We start from the raw sequence: 18,267 nt of genomic DNA on the forward strand, positions 1-18,267 counted from the left end.
TTTTTTCACTGTCAAACATATTCAAATTAAGTTCAAAGTTAACATTGTTGGACATTAAACCACCAACATGCTTACGTAGAGTGTGAACTGAAGACAATATCAAAGCTGTATCGGCTTTGATTTGACGCCGTTCGCACCAACGCGGAAATATTAAGGTGTGATGATTTTCAAAATACAGCTGGTGCAAGAATTGAATCATTGGTCAATGGGCTCTTTGAAAATTGGCCGAAGATCCACTTTTTTAACGAAAAATTGCGTGTTTAGCGACGAAGCTGATTTTTGGCTCAACGGGTAAGTAAATAAGCAACATTGTCGATTTTGGAGTGAATATTAGCGAGAAGCATTGCAAGAACCACCAATGTATCCAGAAAAAGTCACAGTTTGGTGCGGTTTATGGTCGGCTTGTGGCATCATTGGACCGTACTTCTTCAAAGATGATGCGAATCGTAACGTAACTATGGAATGGTGAGCGCTATCGTGACATGATATCCAACTTTGACTTGCATGGCATGTGGTTTTAACAAGACGGTGCCACATGTCACACACCATGCGCAACAATAGACTTATTGAGAGGCAAGTTCAAATAAAATCAAATGGGGTGGGGCAACAGTCCGTTGTGAACCAGGGCCTAGTGACTTACAACTCTCAACCACTCCTGTGTGCGAGTACTGTTGTCAGGAATGGAAGGGAACTACAATTTTAGACCGAATCCGAACGGCTAATTTTTGAGAAAGCACTTTTTCATGACAAGAATTACTCTTGAAGTATTTGTCAATTTCTCGCAAGAGGCAGTACCCTCGAAAATTATTTTTTTTTTTAAATTAAGGTGACACAGGCAGAGAGGCAAGTTCGGTGAACATTTTATTTGACGTTCGGGAACGCTCAATTGGCAGCCTGGATCGTGCGATTTAAAGCCCTTAGACTATTTTTTCTGGGACTATGTTTAAGTTCATATCCATACAGACAAGCCCGCTTCAATTGACGCAATGGAAGACAACATTAAAACATTTGATACCGGTTGAAATGTTCGAAAGAGTATGCCAAAATAGTCTAAGCGGATGAACAATTTGATGCGCAGTCAAAATCAACAATTGCATGAAATAATCTGGAAACACTAAATTATGGATTTTTTTTAATTGCATGTGTTTTTTTTTTGAAACAAACTTTCCTATAACAGTCTCTTTAATTTTACTAAAAATATTACCGAAATCTATTTTCTAAAAGATAAAAGAAAATGGAAGTTAAAATATAAATAGTTTCAAAATCAATAACTTAATTTTTTCTTCGGCTCAAAAGTTTTTAGAAAAAGTTTGTGAAGATTTCGATTTTGTAAAAAACCTCATTTCAAAAATTTGTATCATTTCTAGTTCGAAAAATATTCGAGATAGAAAAAAATTGTTTTTCCTTTTTTGTTTAATTTAAAGAAATTTTTTGTGTGATTTCAATTTGAGTGAAATTCGTATTTATTTAAAAAATGTTCTTATAACTAAAATTTTTAAATAAAAAGTCATTATTTAAAAAAAAACCTTTATGTCAACAAAACATGTTATTTCACTCAAACTGCAACTTAATCAAAATATTTAAACATATTTATCAAAAAAAAAAATATTAAAAAGATTGTAACTTTTACTGGTATCCTTTTGTGACAAGTATTAAGATAATAATACCTCAAAAAACATATTTTTATCAATAGATTCCAATATTTTAAGCTGCTCTCTATACAAAAATTAATCCACTTTAAGACTTAATATATTAACTTTTATTGATTGTCATTGTTGAACGTATTAACAAACTCGATAAAAATCCATAAAAAAACAAATAACTGTGTTGGTACACAAAAATATCACAATATTTTTTCAGTATTTCATAAATCTTATTGTATTTTTTTTAAACTGTAAACACTTGTGTAAATTTTATTATTTACAAATTAAGTAAAATAAAAATATTCTCTTACTGATTTCATGAAAGAGAATTTAAATATAATAAATTTTCAATTGAACAAATCAATAAAACAATACAATAAAAAATTATTTATCTTCTATCCATCAAATTGTAAGTTTTTATTTATGTATATTGAACCATTTTGTTATTTGCCTGTCTGTGAAAATTAAGTGTGTTGGTATACAAAAAAAATCCTTTAGGAACAATTTAATATAATTCTTTTTTATTTTTTTAAACAAGATATATGACAATGTATGGGTATGTGAATAGGCTACCAGGATATTTAACTGAATTGTGTTTTTTAATGCACTAAAGCACTTTATTCAATCACAAAATTTAACAAATTATTTTATATTTTTTGTGTGAAGAGAAAAAGGGTAAATAAATAATATAACATTTTATTTATAGATGCTCGAGGCAAAAAGGATTTATCAAAAAATTGATTATTTACTTAAAGCGCATACACAAATAGCAATTGTTGTGAAGTCCTTAAAATGATAAACAATCACATCAGGGATACATTTGTTGTTATCAAATAAAATAACTTGAAATATGGGAAAATACCCACTTAAATTTATGAGCTTTTGGACAGAATATTGGGAGCATTCATAGTGAACAAAAATGTTATCGTCTAGACGTATTTTTGTATTTTTTTTATATTTTACCCACACTTAAGGGGATATGAATACCCTTATGATGATTATACACAATGCGAGTAATTAGAAGGGAGGATAGGATTAGAAAAGAGATACCGATGCACATTGGTTTTGAATGGCTGCAAATTGTAATGCGTCGGAAATATTGAGCCAGGTTAAGCATTCCACATTCGTGTAGTGCTGCTAAAGAATGAATCTCTGTACTTTACAGTGCGTCCGATTGGGCTCAAGGGTAAACTGATGAGCATTCCTAGAAGAACGGGTATTGCGGTTGAATTGTTTGAGTTGAGGAATGCAACTGGCTATTTCATAAAAGCATTGCTTATGGAAGAAGCGATACAATAATGACCGGCATGAAACCTTAAGACCGTGGCCGAGAGATACAAAAGTTTCAGTTAGACAACGATCACCTATCATTTTCAGAGCTCTCTTGTGAAATCTGTCTAGGAGATTTAAGTAGGGTATGGTAGCATCTGCCCAGATTTGGCAATAGTACTCAAGTTTCGGAAGAATATAGGCTTTATGGAATATAGCCCAATCAGAAGGGGTAAAAAACTACTTGCATCTTCGAAGAAAACCCAAACACTTAGCAGCATTTTTGCCGATTTCAGATATGTGATCACTATATAACAAGTGGTTTGTAATGCACATACCTAGGTCTGATAGCTGTTCGGTGTCCTCGATGCAAGTACCACTCATGGATAGTGGCATTGGGGGAATGCTGTCAGGATCAGAATTTAATGAGCTTATCATACGCTGCCGTTGGTAGTCCACATCCGAAGAACAAGGATGAGAATCTAAAATCGAATATGAGAAGCTGATGGTATTGTCATCAGCGAAACAATTTAGTGGGTTAGAAGTTTCAGACAAAAGATCATTTTTAAAAATAAGGAAAAGTGTCGGAGAGAAAACGGAGCCTTGTGGCTCACCAGCGTTTATTTTGTGGATATCAGATTTGAACCCGTTCAATACTACTTGAATTGAACGGTCCGAAAGGTTATTTCTAACCCAACGAAGAAGGGATTCATCAATACCAAAAGCACACATTTTCTGTAAGAGAGCTTGGTGCGAAACTCTATCAAATGCCTTTGAAATATCAAGTGCAATAATCTTACTTTCTACATAACAATGTAAAGATTTGCTCCACTAATCGGTGAGATGAACCATAATATCACTAGTGAATCTTTTGATACGAAAGGCATATTAGCAGTCGTTACGAAGCTTTCGTTCTTCAAGATAATTCTTAAGCTGAAAATTGATCAGAAATTGCATGAACTTGGAAAGAAGGGACGTAAGTTCAAGTGGACGATAGTTAGACGGTGAGGAGGATAATCCTTTTTTAGGGCAGGCTGGACAAATGCAGTTTTCATCCATTAGGAAAGAGACCTGTAGAATAGGATAGATGAAAAAGCTTACGCAGTGGCTTTGCCAGCGCTGAAGAAAACCTCTTCAGAACAATAGAGGGATACTATCCGGGACAGCGGATTTGTGAATGTCAAGATTTTTAAGTACTCTAGTAACTGAACGAGTTCGAAAGTAGATTTGTTCCATAGTATTGTTTACGCTTTCAAGTACAGGTGGAGTCATATCACTCATTGGCAGCAAACTCGAATTAATAGCAAATTGTGCTACAAGCAAATTGGCTTTATCAATCCAGGTTATGCGGTAAAATATTCTGTATACAAGGTTAAAAAACGCAGACTATAGATTTTAAGGTAGGCTTTAAAAGTGGGTCTTTTTCCCGTTTAAAAAAAGCCTAAAGATAAACAACTGAAGTGATTTTGTTCCTTAGGTTCTTAGAATAATGACCAAAGTTTCAAAAGCTACTGTTTTAACGATTGGTGAACTAAATGTATTCATTTTTGTCACTATTTTTAATATGAAGTCAGCTGCTTTCAAGGTTTTAACAGAAATTTTAAGGTTTTTGTAGAAATGTATTAGTTTTATATCATAATTAAAAACGACGAGCATTGATTTTATAAACCTTCGTTTTCTTGATCATTTTTTAAGATTTATTTATAAAAGATAGTATATTTAATTTTTTCAAAATTCTAAATAGTTTTTTTTTAATTCTTTATCCATAATTACTTTTCGATTAATGACTTCTATAAATAAAACAACAACTTACGGAAAAGTTCCGATTTCGAAGTAATTTTCCCACAAAACCCTCTTCAATCTTTTTACAATTATTATTCTTTTACTTATTAATGCATTGAATTCAAAAAACAAAGAAACAGAAAATCATCAATGTCCTCAGGATCTGTTTACACATCTTTTGTTTCAAGGGCTCTTAAGATTAAATGGACTTTCTCTATGTACAAATAGAGATATAACTTTGTGTATTATCTTCCATTACCTTCATTAAATATGCAAAAAGCAATATCCAATACTTCGATGAATTTCTGTGTTATCAGATTTTATTTCTGATCCTTTCTTCAAAAAATGAACCAAATAAAAAAATTATAAAAATGCTTATTATCGAAGAACGAGTTCCTGCATTAAGCCTTATTATCATTAATCTGGTAGACCGAATAATGGAAACCCAAGTTAATATTAAGCTCTCGATATGCATTTATAATTTTTCTGTCAATTAAATTCTCTTCATTAAAAATTTAAGTATAAAACAAAAATCTGAAATCCCCTTTCAAGCATTTTAATTATTATCAAAAAAAAAATATGTATAAAAGATATTTTGTTTTAAATACAGCGTACATGCAAATCTCTTACAAATTAAGCGACTACTTTTCATTAAACAAAAATAAAAACGAGATTAAGGTCAAAATATATAAATAAATAAATCAACAAACACACTCACTGGGGATCAAGGTGAAATGGATTTATAAAGTCCCTAAAAGAAAAAAACTCAAAACGATGGAAATTAAAATGCTACAAATCCAAAAATTCAAAAATAAAAACATAAAACACAAAGCGGGTAATTCGCATGTAAAATGTGTATCATCAATCAATATCAGATTATTTCAACAATGCAAAACAGAATAAAAACAAATATCAACAAAATCCTCTACAAGGATTAAAAAAAAAGGATTTTTTTAAAATGCACTCTACGTTGCGTTGCGTTGTAAAAAATATACAAAAAAAATTATATTTTTTGGAATATGAACCTGTAAAACACGTTTCGGTAAATTTCGATCATCCTCTTCTGTTATTTGAGTTCGATATGTAGGCCTTTCAAATACTGGTGGATTGTCGTTGACATCTTTAACATGGATTATTACCGTTGTATAGTTTTCCTTAAGATTATCCGATGCAGCTAAACGAAGTTCATACTGCGTATTGTAAATATGATGAATTTTTTAAATTATTTATTCCATCAGACGATGATTGATGGTGGAAATCAGTTGTGTCATATTTTTGATTGGTGTATATTTTTATTTTTTTTTGTATAGCAGCGTCCAAAGAGACACAAAAATTGAAGAGAAAAAAATGATGGTTGAATAAAAATGTGTTTTAATAAAAGAGAAGAGCTTTGAGTTTATAAATTCATCTAAAGAAAAACGAAAAATATTTTGGGATATTTTGTGTTGGGGAATATTTATGTATGTAGATTGCTTGAATTTTCATTCATTTTTAAACTCTTTCAAAAGAAAAAGTGATTTCTTTTTTTTTTATTTCAAAAAACTTTAAAGCATAAAATTAAATGTTTTATGTACTCGACTTTTTTTTGTTTCCTTAAGTTAAAAAAGTTCCCTTTATTTGAAAGAAGAAGACAATTTTTTTTGTAAGTGTAATCCCTGAATGTGGTTGGTGGTAGAAAACATACGTGTTGATATCTCTTCATAACCATTAACCTTCAATAAGACCGTTTTTAACATTATTTTCAAAAGAGATACATTTTTTTTCATACTTTTCACGAATAACGTTGGGCGCCACTTAAGATTAAGATGAGATTGATTTCAGTTGATAGATTATACCGATCCTAGATTTTCCTCTATTTTTTTTTTTGTATTGTTGTTTTAAGTGCAAGTTCATGATTGAGGTATTTGAAGAAAACATATGTACCAATTTTCTTAAATGGCGCCCAATGTCAGTAAATTAAGTGTATACTCAAGAGTGATATTTAATATTTGTTTTACCAAATTAATATTGCTTTCTCATAAGCTAAAGAGACAAACGATGGGATGTTAGAAATTATAGTCTTTTTTTTTGGTTTATATCAGTTGGGCGCCATTTAAGGTTTTGTCGAAAAAAATGTGTTTTCATTCAAAGATAAATAAGCGAATTATTTTTGTTTAAACACAAATATTTTGGTAATCTAAAATGTTTGTAATTGAAATGCTACAAGAGTAGCAAAGAAGTTTGCACAATGTGTTGTGTGTTACTTCCGTTGGGCGCCATTTAAGATTTTGATAGAAAATGGAAATATTTAAGTAAAACTACCATTTCGAACCCAGAACACAGATATTTTTTGTCTGGTAAGATTTGTCCTTTTCTTAAGTTGAAAATGGATCAATTGTACAATAAACACAAAGAAAAATGGGTTCAATCAAATTTAAGGTGGCAACTGAAACCAAATGTATTGCGTCTTCAAGGTATGCTTATTATACCAATTAATGTAAATCTTTTTACAAGTATTTCGAATTCTTCGATCTTTCAAGAACCTAACTTGTTTTTTTATTAGATTTTGACTTATAATTATTTAGTCCTTTTTTATTAGATTTTGACTTATAATTATTTAGTCCTAGACTATTAAAAGAACCTTACTCCATTAAATGCAATCAGTTTTATCGCCAAAAGAGACCGAAGGACTTTCTGAACTTTTACGTAAAAATACATTAATCGATTTTAACCAAGTGTTTGAATTCGAAAAAAGGATTCATCTCAATAATTATCCTTTTCAATCATTTATCATTTAATACAATTCTTTTCGAATGAATTTCAGTCGATAAGAAGCATCTACAAAAAAAAGGATGTATATTAAAGCTGTTTCGGTGTATAAGGCCACTTCAATTTCTTCAAGGAGAGACGTTTAAAAATAAATAAAATTCCATTAAAAAATAATCACTTGACATAGCATTCGATCAATCCAAGTCATTTATTGTGTGCTGAGTGCATTTGCAACTTCTCAATTCTTCACTCTGCTGCTTTTTCCTTCTCGTCCTCGACTTTATTATTCAACTTATTTTTTTTTTTACAGTTTGACCACTGTGTATAATATAAGATCCACCCCATCAACTCCGACTATGTTTTTTTTTTGTGTTGAACAAAAGCCACACCAATTAGTATCTGTTCATTGCAGAAAAGTGTGCAAAATTGTGATTATCCTTAAGTTATATAAGTACGAATATGTTCATAGTTGCTGACTCCATGGATGGATGGTAGTGAAGTCCTTTTTCATTGGGCTCCATTTTTTCTATTTTTTTTTTTTGTGTTCTCTTTGTCACAAACATTCCAATAGTTCACAATTTTTTGGAATTTGGATTGTGTGTCTGTGTGTGTGTTTAATTTTTTTTTCTGTTCGGTCGTTTTTATGCATCAGCGAATTTCAAATTGACGATGTCCTTAATTCTTTTTTGAACAATGGAATAGTAGTTCCATATCTCTCTTACTCTAGTTTTTTCTGTTCCCAGTTCGTCCACTAATTTAAATAAAGTCATTACAGCCACATGAACCTACAATCTATACCTAGGACCAACCTACCAATCCTACACATTTATATTGGGATATGAATGAAAATGAATGAAAATATTTGTATGTCCTTTTAGGATTGATGAGAGTTCTTTAGCAATTCTATTGTGTGGAATTCGAAAAAATGGTGATTGTCTGCTTTCGTTTATATTTTTATCGATGGCACCAGGAGAGATGGGGGAATTGTATCAATATTATAAATGAAAGGCAATTTTATTTTCATTTTCATTTTGTTTTTTTGTTGTTGTTCAGGACCACTCTCTAGGCACTAGATAGCCCAGCAGGACATTCGAAATATTATTTTACTCAAAAGAAAAAGCAAAAGCACTATCCATTATACTTGTTGTTGTTGTTTTTTTTGTTTTATTAATAATTTTATTTTTCTCCTTGGTGGAATATTTTTTTTTTTGAATCTCCTTTTGTTGTATCAGAATGAAATATTATTTGGTTTTGCACCTTAATAAGTGCACAGTTATATAAAAAAGGTGTCGTTAAATTGGAATACATTAAATAATACAAAAGAAATACAACTAAAAAATAAAAAGAAAGAAAAATGATGAAACTTACCCGTCGTCTTGTTTCATAGTCAAGGGCCCCAGCTACATAAATGGCACCCGTCATATTTTTCACAGCAAAAGCGCCACCTATGTTACCGCTTGTGATCTCGTATCGAATACGCGAGGCTAAAAATAAAGAATTTGAGAATGAGTAAACCAAAAAAAAAAAACAGATAAAGGAAAAGGAAAACATGAAAATGAATAATTTTTCTAATAATTAATGGTTTTGCGTAAAAGGATGTCATTATACTTTTGAACCTACATTTTTGTAAGGATGTACGTAAAAAATAAAAAAAATATTAAGTAATTTATTTGAAGACGGTGCGTGACATGACATTAACACAAAATTAAGTAGAAACGGTTGCGTACATTTTTAAGTGGTTTTCATATTTTATTTATTGTTATAGTACCTCTAGATATATATATTTCTAGGTAATTTTGTTTTCTCTATTAAAGCTTTCATAGAGAATTAAATGCGTTTGTTTAAAATTAAATTCGTAAAACTATAAATGCCAAAGAATTGGAAAAATGCTTTTATTAAAATATTTATTTAAATCTGGTTCAATTACGTTTCAAATTAAACTGAAAAATGAAAAAAAAATAAACAAAATTCTTTTCGAATTTATTATTTAAAATAGAAAAACGTGGAAAAATGAGATATAGGGCAAAGATCACCGTTTCAATAAATATTTTTTAATAGGCATTTTTATGAGTGAAGATTCTTAAAATAATATTTTTTAATGACCAAAAACTTTATATACTTTTTTCAGATATTCTGTATTATTTAAACTAAATTTTTAAATTAAGTTCGAAGAAGTTATTTTAATTAAAACCATTGTTAACAGATTTGTTGTGTCCTTTGTTATTTTCATACGGAAACTTGGAAGCAACAAGATCACTAAGTCAATAGTTATTGTGTTATTGAAAATTGAAATTCAGAATTGTAAATTGCAGTTGAAATGTCCAATATTCGAACTCTTTTTATTCAGCGATAACGTGCTATGTTGTTGTAATCCAAGGCTTTAAAAGTCTTGGGCTTATCTGCGACAACAAGCTACTTCGCATATAACAATGTTGGAGATCACCCAACAAGTCGACCAAATATTGGAATATTGGAAACAAAGAGTGATTTTGCATCACTTTCAATAATTTTCTAGTTGTAAGTCTAATAAAATTATGAAATGGAAAAATAAACAGATTTTAAATCAATTGACAGATATCAAAAAGTATAAACTCCGAAATTTAGTCTAAACGAAATATCACCATACATATTATTTCGTTAGCATGTCTCCATTTTTCGGCTCTCATACGGAACTCATTTTAACAAATAAGGTGTCAAAACAAAGAGAATTTTCAATAGACTATGCGAAATGCATTTTATTCATAATTTGTTGAAAAAACTTAACTTTTTACTATAATAAAAATACGAAATACTCGAAAAATATTATGTTAAATGAAATGGTTTGTGTATTTGAATGAACTTATCGAATACACAACATTTTTTGTCGGAAAGCTAATTTCCGTTGCATATACTATGGCGCGATCCATCCCAAGACACAACTCATCTAGATCCTAGGACAACTCATCCCGGAAATGAAAAATACTTGTAAGTATACTTAAAGAGAACAATTGTTTGTGTATTCAACGAGTTCATTCAAAGCTTTTTCTTTGGATAGTTTTATTTTAATTTTATATTACAAGAAAAAGGATGGAAAATAAATGATGTGAAAATAAGAAAGAGTCGGAACATGTTTGTTTAAATTGTATAGCGATCGCCTATTGGTTGTGTAGTTAGGTAGCTTTCTTAAATGGATAAAGAATAGTTTATTGGCGTTCTCGGTTTTATGCAAATAGAAACGTAGATGAAGACATGTTTATTATGAAAATTAAGGAATGTTGTTGGTAGGTAGAAGGTACTTACTACAATCTAATCATATTCATTCTTTCCTACCAGTTTTCAGCGAGTCATTACGTTCAGTTTATTTGTTTGCGTAAAGTTTTTAAAAAAAGAAGAATACGACAAGCTACAAGAAATTGATATTCATGTGTTGTATACAGTCAGAAAAGTCTAAAAAAGTCCTTTTGGCTGCCCGCATATCTGTCTATCTCTCTGCCTTTGCCCTTACAGCCAAACCGTTGAATCGATTGAGTTAAACCTTGGAAATAAGGGTTTTAGGCGACTTCGAGTAAGACGTTTTTTTTTTTCTTTTTTCAAGATTAAATGTTAACGTATTTTTTGTACAAAAAAAAACCGAAAATTTGAATTTTCTAAAACACGAACTTAAAAATGTGTCTCTAAAAAGGTTTTCTAAATTGGACTTTTTTCAATGAGAAAATAGTTTTAAATTGAACCAGAAAGTAATAACTTTATTATTTTGTTTAAGGTTCTTACAAGATCTGATTACCCGATTTCAATCATTTCCTATATTGCCTTAATAATATTTAATGATCAAAAATGTTGTTTTCTTTTAAGATTTGTACAAGAGCGACTTGGCAGGGTCCGTCTTATCTTCTGCCTTACCCCGGTATATCGGCTCTGCCGGGGCTGACCTCTTTTTTCCGACCTACTCGTGGGACAAACATTAAAAAAAACTTTAACAAAATGGACGAACCAGACATGAGAAACGTAGAACCATCCACAGACTTGGAAGATGAACTCTTTGCTAATTTAGCGCTGGTAGTTACAGAACTTGTGAGCAAACCAAAAGTAGTATAGGCAGGAAGTAAAGGCAGTGTTATTCATAGCACTCCTATACTTCCTAAACCGTATAAAAAACCGAAACAGCAACTCGAGGAACCAAAAAACCATCGGAAGGCGCTCTTCTCAGGAACCGCTCAAAACGGCCTCTCTCATTCTTGCCAAGATTGCCAAAAATGAAGAGACCGGAGTGATTCATGAGAGGGACGCTCAAGATAAAATAAAGTATAAGAACGTTGTTGATGAATACAACAATCTTCTGGCCAGCCGAGAAAAGGCCGTTAAGCGAAACAGATCTAGGTAGAGATCTGCACGTCTCAGAAAAAGAGCAAGACCGAACAAAGCCGGTGAAAGCACCATCGTCTGGAGCAGCGCAACTGCGTACTCTTAGTGAGGTTGTCGGGGATGACCTCCACGTAGCAGTTGTGGATGAGCTCTCCACAAACAGCAAAGGTCTGCTGAACATGTGAAACTATATCGAGGGCTAGCTCTCTGAGATGGTGTTTTCATACACTATATCAAAAAGTGAGGGCCCCTACTCTGACGAAATTGATTCCCTCAGATATTATCTCGGTAGACACTGAATACTGCACTCCTACTTTGAGCCTTAGTAAGGGTTTTAAGGTTATTTTCCCATCCAGAAAAGACTGGGAGGATGACATCGTGTCGATAGGTCTCGACACAACCATCTTTAATGACGGCTCAAAGATGGAGTGCGGAGATGGTTCTGGGATCTTTTTTGAGTCCCCAAATGTAGTTAAATCCTTTAGGCTTCCTGACTTTGCTAGCGTTTTTCAGACTGAACTGCTGGCAATAAGGGAAACATGTAAGATACTTAAACAAAGCCCAAACCAAAACCGAAATGCGGCTATCTTTACAGACAGTCAGGCAGCTGTCAAAGCCATTAACTCGGCTACATCCTAATCTTAATTGGTCCAGCAATGTCGCGATGAGCTTGCGAGCCTGAGCCTCGGTGTCACCCTGATCTGGGTTCCGGGCCATAATGGTATCGTGGGAAATAAACGGGCTAATTAGCTATCCAGGCAATTATCGGCCCTTCATAGCTCACTTGCGGAAATGGTTAACATTCCTCTTGGTGCTATGAAGGGTAAAGTCTTTTCTATCTACCAAACTGAATCAAACCGATGATGGAGCAATTTACCCAACTGCATTATATCTAGGAGGATATGGCCCACCTATACTAAAAACCGTACTAACGATCTTCTATGCAGGCCAAGGAAAGACATAGCCAGGATTTTTGCGGTTTGTACCGGACATTGGTCTATATGAGTTCATGCAGAGAAGTTGGGTTGTAGTGACCAGAGAGAAAGTGAAACGATATTCCATTTCCTCTGCAAATGTCCTGCTTTGGCAAACACTAAAATGAAATACTTTGGAAAAGCATTAGAGACCTAATCTTTTTTCTCAATGCTACAAAATGGCTCTAACATAATCGCTATAAAGCTTCTCTATAAATCTTTCCCTTTCTATAACAGGTCAAACGAGTTTTTGGTACCAAAACGGCGCACTACAGCGCTAATTGGATCTCAGGCTAGGTTGCCTTGAGATCGCCATTTCTACCTACGTACAAGAAATGTTAAGTATTTTTTGTCAAAATTTCATATTTCGAAAATAAGTCTTCAGTTTTTTAAGCTCTAAATAATTACTTATAAAAAATATTTTTAACTTAAAATTTTATACATAAAAAATTAATTTAAAAAATCTCTTAAAAAAATTAAATTGATTTTTGAAGACAAACTTATTTTAAAAGCAGCAGATTTTTTTTGTGGATTCTGAGATAAAATATTAATTTTTATTAAAAATGTATTTTGAAAATCACAATCACAATTTTTTTAAATTTGGTAAAAAGGTAAAAGTTGGAACTAAGTTTTTTTTTCAATGTTACCACTTTGGTTTTTAAATTAATTTATACTTCTTTTCAAAAAACACTAAAACTAATCTGCTGTACGGAGTTTTTTTAGACTAAGTGTATTTTTAAATTTTAAAATCTAAGGACTATTTGGAAACAGAGTCCTTGGGTACAAAAGTATGTTTGTGCGACCCAATTGACGAAGAATTTTCTAAGTATGTCATTAACCTACAACAAAAAAATATTTAAAATGCAAATCTGGAAAATGAGGGTATTTAATTCAATTTTTTTTGTACATTTTTGTACAAACTAATTACGGATAATATGTCTTTTTCTAAATTTGTTAACTTTTCGAAAAATCATTATTTTGCTACGTCAAAAACAGATATAATGTCATTTTCAACTGAGCACACAAGTTCCTTATTCAACCATAATTTTATAAATCACAAACAAATATTTTTAAAACATCAATGTTTTTTTTTACATGAATGCAAATTCCAAAATAATCATTTGATTCAAAATAAAAGAAAAAAGAGTCCTTGTGACATTTTCTGTTCGTTATAATTGAGTAAATCAAATGTTTGCTATTTCCTCTCCTTAACAGTGTGTGTGTGTTATATAATCAAATCAAAACCAACATTATATTATGCGAAAACATTTCCATACACCAACAACTACATATATACACTACTTTGGTTACATGTTAAGTCTAAAGTGTATAAGAGACATATCATACTACTGACTGACATTTTGATACGCCCTTCTTTAATTAGTTCTCTTATATTGTCATGACATCTGTTAAATTTTAATTAAAATCTGCAGGAAGTAAAAATAAATTGAATGCTTTGAGTAAAATTATGTCAACGCATAAATGGTATGGAACGGAAATACATACGTACAAACGTAACGAAAACTCCTCCTTAACATCAGGAAAAACCTAAAATTGAAATTTCCTATCAAAAAGCACAAACAAACGCAATCTCTGGAGGACTTTGTATTGTATCATCGTGTTATGGCAATAATAATAATATTTTTTATCACATAAGAACTTTATTAGCTGCACCGTAAGTATATCCTTTTACCAGTATTTTATTTGGGTCACAAACTAAGTGCAAAAGAAAAATGAAAAAAAAGATCCTGAAGGGGAATAATTATTGTAATAAATTTAAATTTGCAATCGGATTATTTGAACCGCAAAATTCTTTGATCTGTGTATTTGCATTCCATGTCATGTCATATGCATCATCAAAATAAATAACAGAAGGATTTTTATTTTTTACTTTTCTGTTAAAAGGATCTCTAATGAAATATCCTCAATCGCTACTGATGCCATTAGGTTAATTGCAATTTTTTGTTGTTTCATAATTATTATACTTACACTCATCGTGATCTTTGGCGGTAACAGTAAGTACGGTATGTTGGATGTCTTCATTTTCATCGACTTCCGCCTCGTAAAGGGATTTGTCAAAGTATGGTGGGTTATCGTTCTTGTCAGCAATTCCAATACGAATAAATTTAGTCACTGAAAAGAAAAAAAATATAAATTATTAGTGTGTGTTTAAAAAATAGAGGCTCATGCTATTAACGAGTAAGTGCTAAATTTTTAGATGATTTAAGGAATTACTCAAGCTTGAACTTTCTTTCATACTTTATCGTTCTCATTTGTCGAAAAGCAACAAATTGAATTCACTTTTAGATTTATTTACCATTTTTTTTACTTCAAAGAAAAGATAAGTATAAAGTATTGTTTTTCTAACTTGAGTATAAATATCGAACCGAGAAAACATTAAATCACTTGCCATTGTTGATATTACAAAACACATGTTTCTGTTTCGAAATCTCGAGAGACCAAAAATAATGTTAATATTTTCGAGTTCTTTGTATTTTTTGGTTCAGAGGAACATTCACCATTTGACCTTTTTTATTTTTGTTGTTGTTGGTTTGATTCTTTCTTAACTTAACTAAATATGTACTTTATTGATTAAATTCCAATTTCTACTCGTATCAATACATTTTTGAGAACCAGACAAGATTTTTTTATTTATTAATGTCCTTTTTATGGTTCGTTTGTTTGTTTTTTTCTGTCATTTCTGTATTTGTTGGTATTTTCAGGGGAATAGGATCATAATATAATAAATAAAAAAGTAGATAATTGAATTCAGTGGAATTTTATTTGTTGGTTAAATTATAAATATATATTCATAAGAAAGCCTACCAGAAAAATGATTTCAATAATTTTTCGTAGGTACGTTATCATTATCCTTTGTCCATTTAAGGACTTATTGATAAAGTCTTTCATTTAACTTTTATATAAAAATGTATGCAATGAAGTTATCTTATTTATTATTGAAATTAATTACTTCATATACTTAATATACTTTTTTCAAATGTTTTTAAAGTCACTTGCAGCCTTGAATATTTTTCCAAATGATGAACATATTAAACAAAATCTAAAGAACCGCTTTTTTAAGTTTTAAACTTCCCATAGGAAGTTATTGTAATGGGTCCCATTTGTCAAGTTTTTTTTAAGTTTTTCTTTAAAATTTCATATTGTTTTAATTTAAAACATTAAACATGTGCTTTCCAATAATCAGGTTCATTTTGATATCACATAAAGAGGATTATGAATAATGAAAAAATTGGTTTCTACGGTTTCGAAAATTTTAAATGACTAATTTGCCATTTGGTAGTACCCGTGACATGATGGTTAGTGCGATGGACTGTCATGCGAGAGGGCCTCTTGCGAAGAATTGACAAATTCTCCAAGAGTAATTTTTACCATGAAAAGTGCTTTCTCAAATTTGCCGTTCGGATTCGGCTTAAAAATGTAGGTCCCTTTCATCCCTGATAACAGTTCTTGCACACAGGAATGGTTGGGAGTTGTCTGTCACTAGGCCCTACTTCTCAAACAGACTGTTGCACCACCCAATTTATTTTTTTAATTTAACAAATTAATTTACGAATTTCACCTTTAAAGGATTAATTAATTTACGAATTTCACCTTTAAAGGGTTGAATCGATTATGGACCATAAGCTAAATCTTTCAAGGAAAGTAGAAATTTTTGATCAACAAATCTAGTTCTTTCGTTATAATCATTAATCACCTTTTCTACAATGGTGGATCCAGGGGGAGAGGTCGTTTGAATCATGAGCCACCACTACCTCCCCCCATGGGAGATATTTTTTTCTTTCCGTAGGAACTGCCTTGAATTCAAAACAATCGTATTGCGTTAATGGATATAAGTCCCATTATATTTTTAATTATTTATTTTTTACTTAGGAAAACAAAATTCATATTTTGCCTCCTTTAACTTTGTTTGCCAAAAGTACTACGTTCAACATAATATGAATCGGAAATTCAGCCCTTTTTCAATAACGCAGCTCAATTTTATCAACTTTTGAACAATGAACGATCCTTGTTTCGATTGAGTTCAAACTGAGAAATTATGGGTTTAAGCCGATAAAACAAAAATAAGATTTTTTTTTTTTTTAAATTAAACGATAATTTTGTTTAAAAAATCGTTCTTTTTATTTTCCAAACAAAAAAGTTTTTTGAGAAATAAAAAGGCATTTTAATTTTTGAGGAAAACTTATTTTGAAGATACATTTTTAAATCTTTAAATATAATAAATATTTTTAAACAGACTTTTTGGAAGACATAAAAAAGTTCTAGGGTGCATTTAATTTCTTTCAAAATTGTTTTTTTTTGTATTGAATACAAAAAATCTTAAGTTCTTAAAAAATTAATTAAATCTACTTTTTGAAGTGAATTTCATCAATAATATAAATGTCCCAAAAACAGCTAAAGGAGCACTTTTGTCAAACTAATGGCTGTTTTAAAAACATGATGAACGTTTCATATGTATCTGTTGGTATAAAAGCCTTGAATCTCTTAAGATTTAAAGTGAAAAGACATTCTGCGAGTGCCACATAAAAGTTTCTTCCCAACTATTTTTTTTTTATAATAAGCAACACTTAAGGGGATATTACTAGCCTTATTATGCAAAGACACAATGTGAGCACTATGAAGAAAAGAGAGAGGTTGAAAGGAGGCGTCGACGCGTCGGTGCACATTGGGTTAGAATTAATGAGTATTGCAATGGCTGGGAAAAACAGGGTGTGGTAAGGAATTCCACATTCGCGTAGTACGGCTAAAGAACGAATCGTACTTAACAGTACGACTTGATGAGCATTCCTAGAAGCGCAAGTATTACGGTTGAACTGTTTAAGGGGAGAAATGCAACTGGCTATTTCACTTGAGCATAAACCGTTAAAATAACGGTAAAAGAGGGTGAGACAAGAAACATTTCGAAGATGTTCAAGCTACGTAAATGATCTTATGATGGTAATATCACCAATCAATCTAGATTCTCTACGTTCAATACTGTCCAAAAGGCTTAAATAAGTTGCGGAATCACCAGCCCAGATATAAGAGTAATACTCAAGCTTTAGACATAGGTCTTATGATAACAGCCAGATCAGAGGGGGTATAAGACTTCTTGCATTGCTTTAGAAAACCCAAACATCTTGCGTCATTTTTGGCGACATCGCGTATGTGATCGTTCCACAAGAGGTGGCTGGTTATAAACATTCCGTGAATATCGAGATGTTCAGTCTCCTCGATGCAAGCGCCATCCATGGATAATGGCAAGGGGGTGAATCTCGCTTTAACGATACAAGACAGCATTGCGTTTTCGAAGCATTCAATTCCACGCGGTTTTTTAATCCCCATTCAAGAATGCTGTTTAGATCGGGATTGAATGAACTTATCATATTTAATCGTTGCAGTTCCACATCCGAAGAAGAGGGATGTGATTCTGAAAACCAATATGAAAAGCTAAAAGTTCTATCGTCAGCGAAACAATGTATGGGATTAGGAGTTGCAGCCAGGAGATCATT

The 18,267-nt window shown here is 31.5% G+C and overlaps 1 protein-coding gene across 1 annotated transcript in view; it reads right to left on the reverse strand.

The window, feature by feature from the left end:
- The window catches only part of LOC129948984 (neural-cadherin), a 943,200-nt gene that overhangs the window by 98,145 nt on the left and 826,788 nt on the right, over positions 1-18,267 (reverse strand). The window contains exons 12-14 of the mRNA XM_056060154.1: positions 14,747-14,890; positions 8,811-8,926; positions 5,720-5,884 (exon numbers count right to left, since the gene is read on the reverse strand). Coding sequence (XP_055916129.1) covers positions 5,720-5,884; positions 8,811-8,926; positions 14,747-14,890 — 425 coding nt within the window. The remainder of the gene's footprint in view (positions 1-5,719; positions 5,885-8,810; positions 8,927-14,746; positions 14,891-18,267) is intronic.

Source organism: Eupeodes corollae, chromosome 3, assembly GCF_945859685.1.
Source record: "Eupeodes corollae chromosome 3, idEupCoro1.1, whole genome shotgun sequence".
NCBI classification, from domain to species: domain Eukaryota; kingdom Metazoa; phylum Arthropoda; class Insecta; order Diptera; family Syrphidae; genus Eupeodes; species Eupeodes corollae.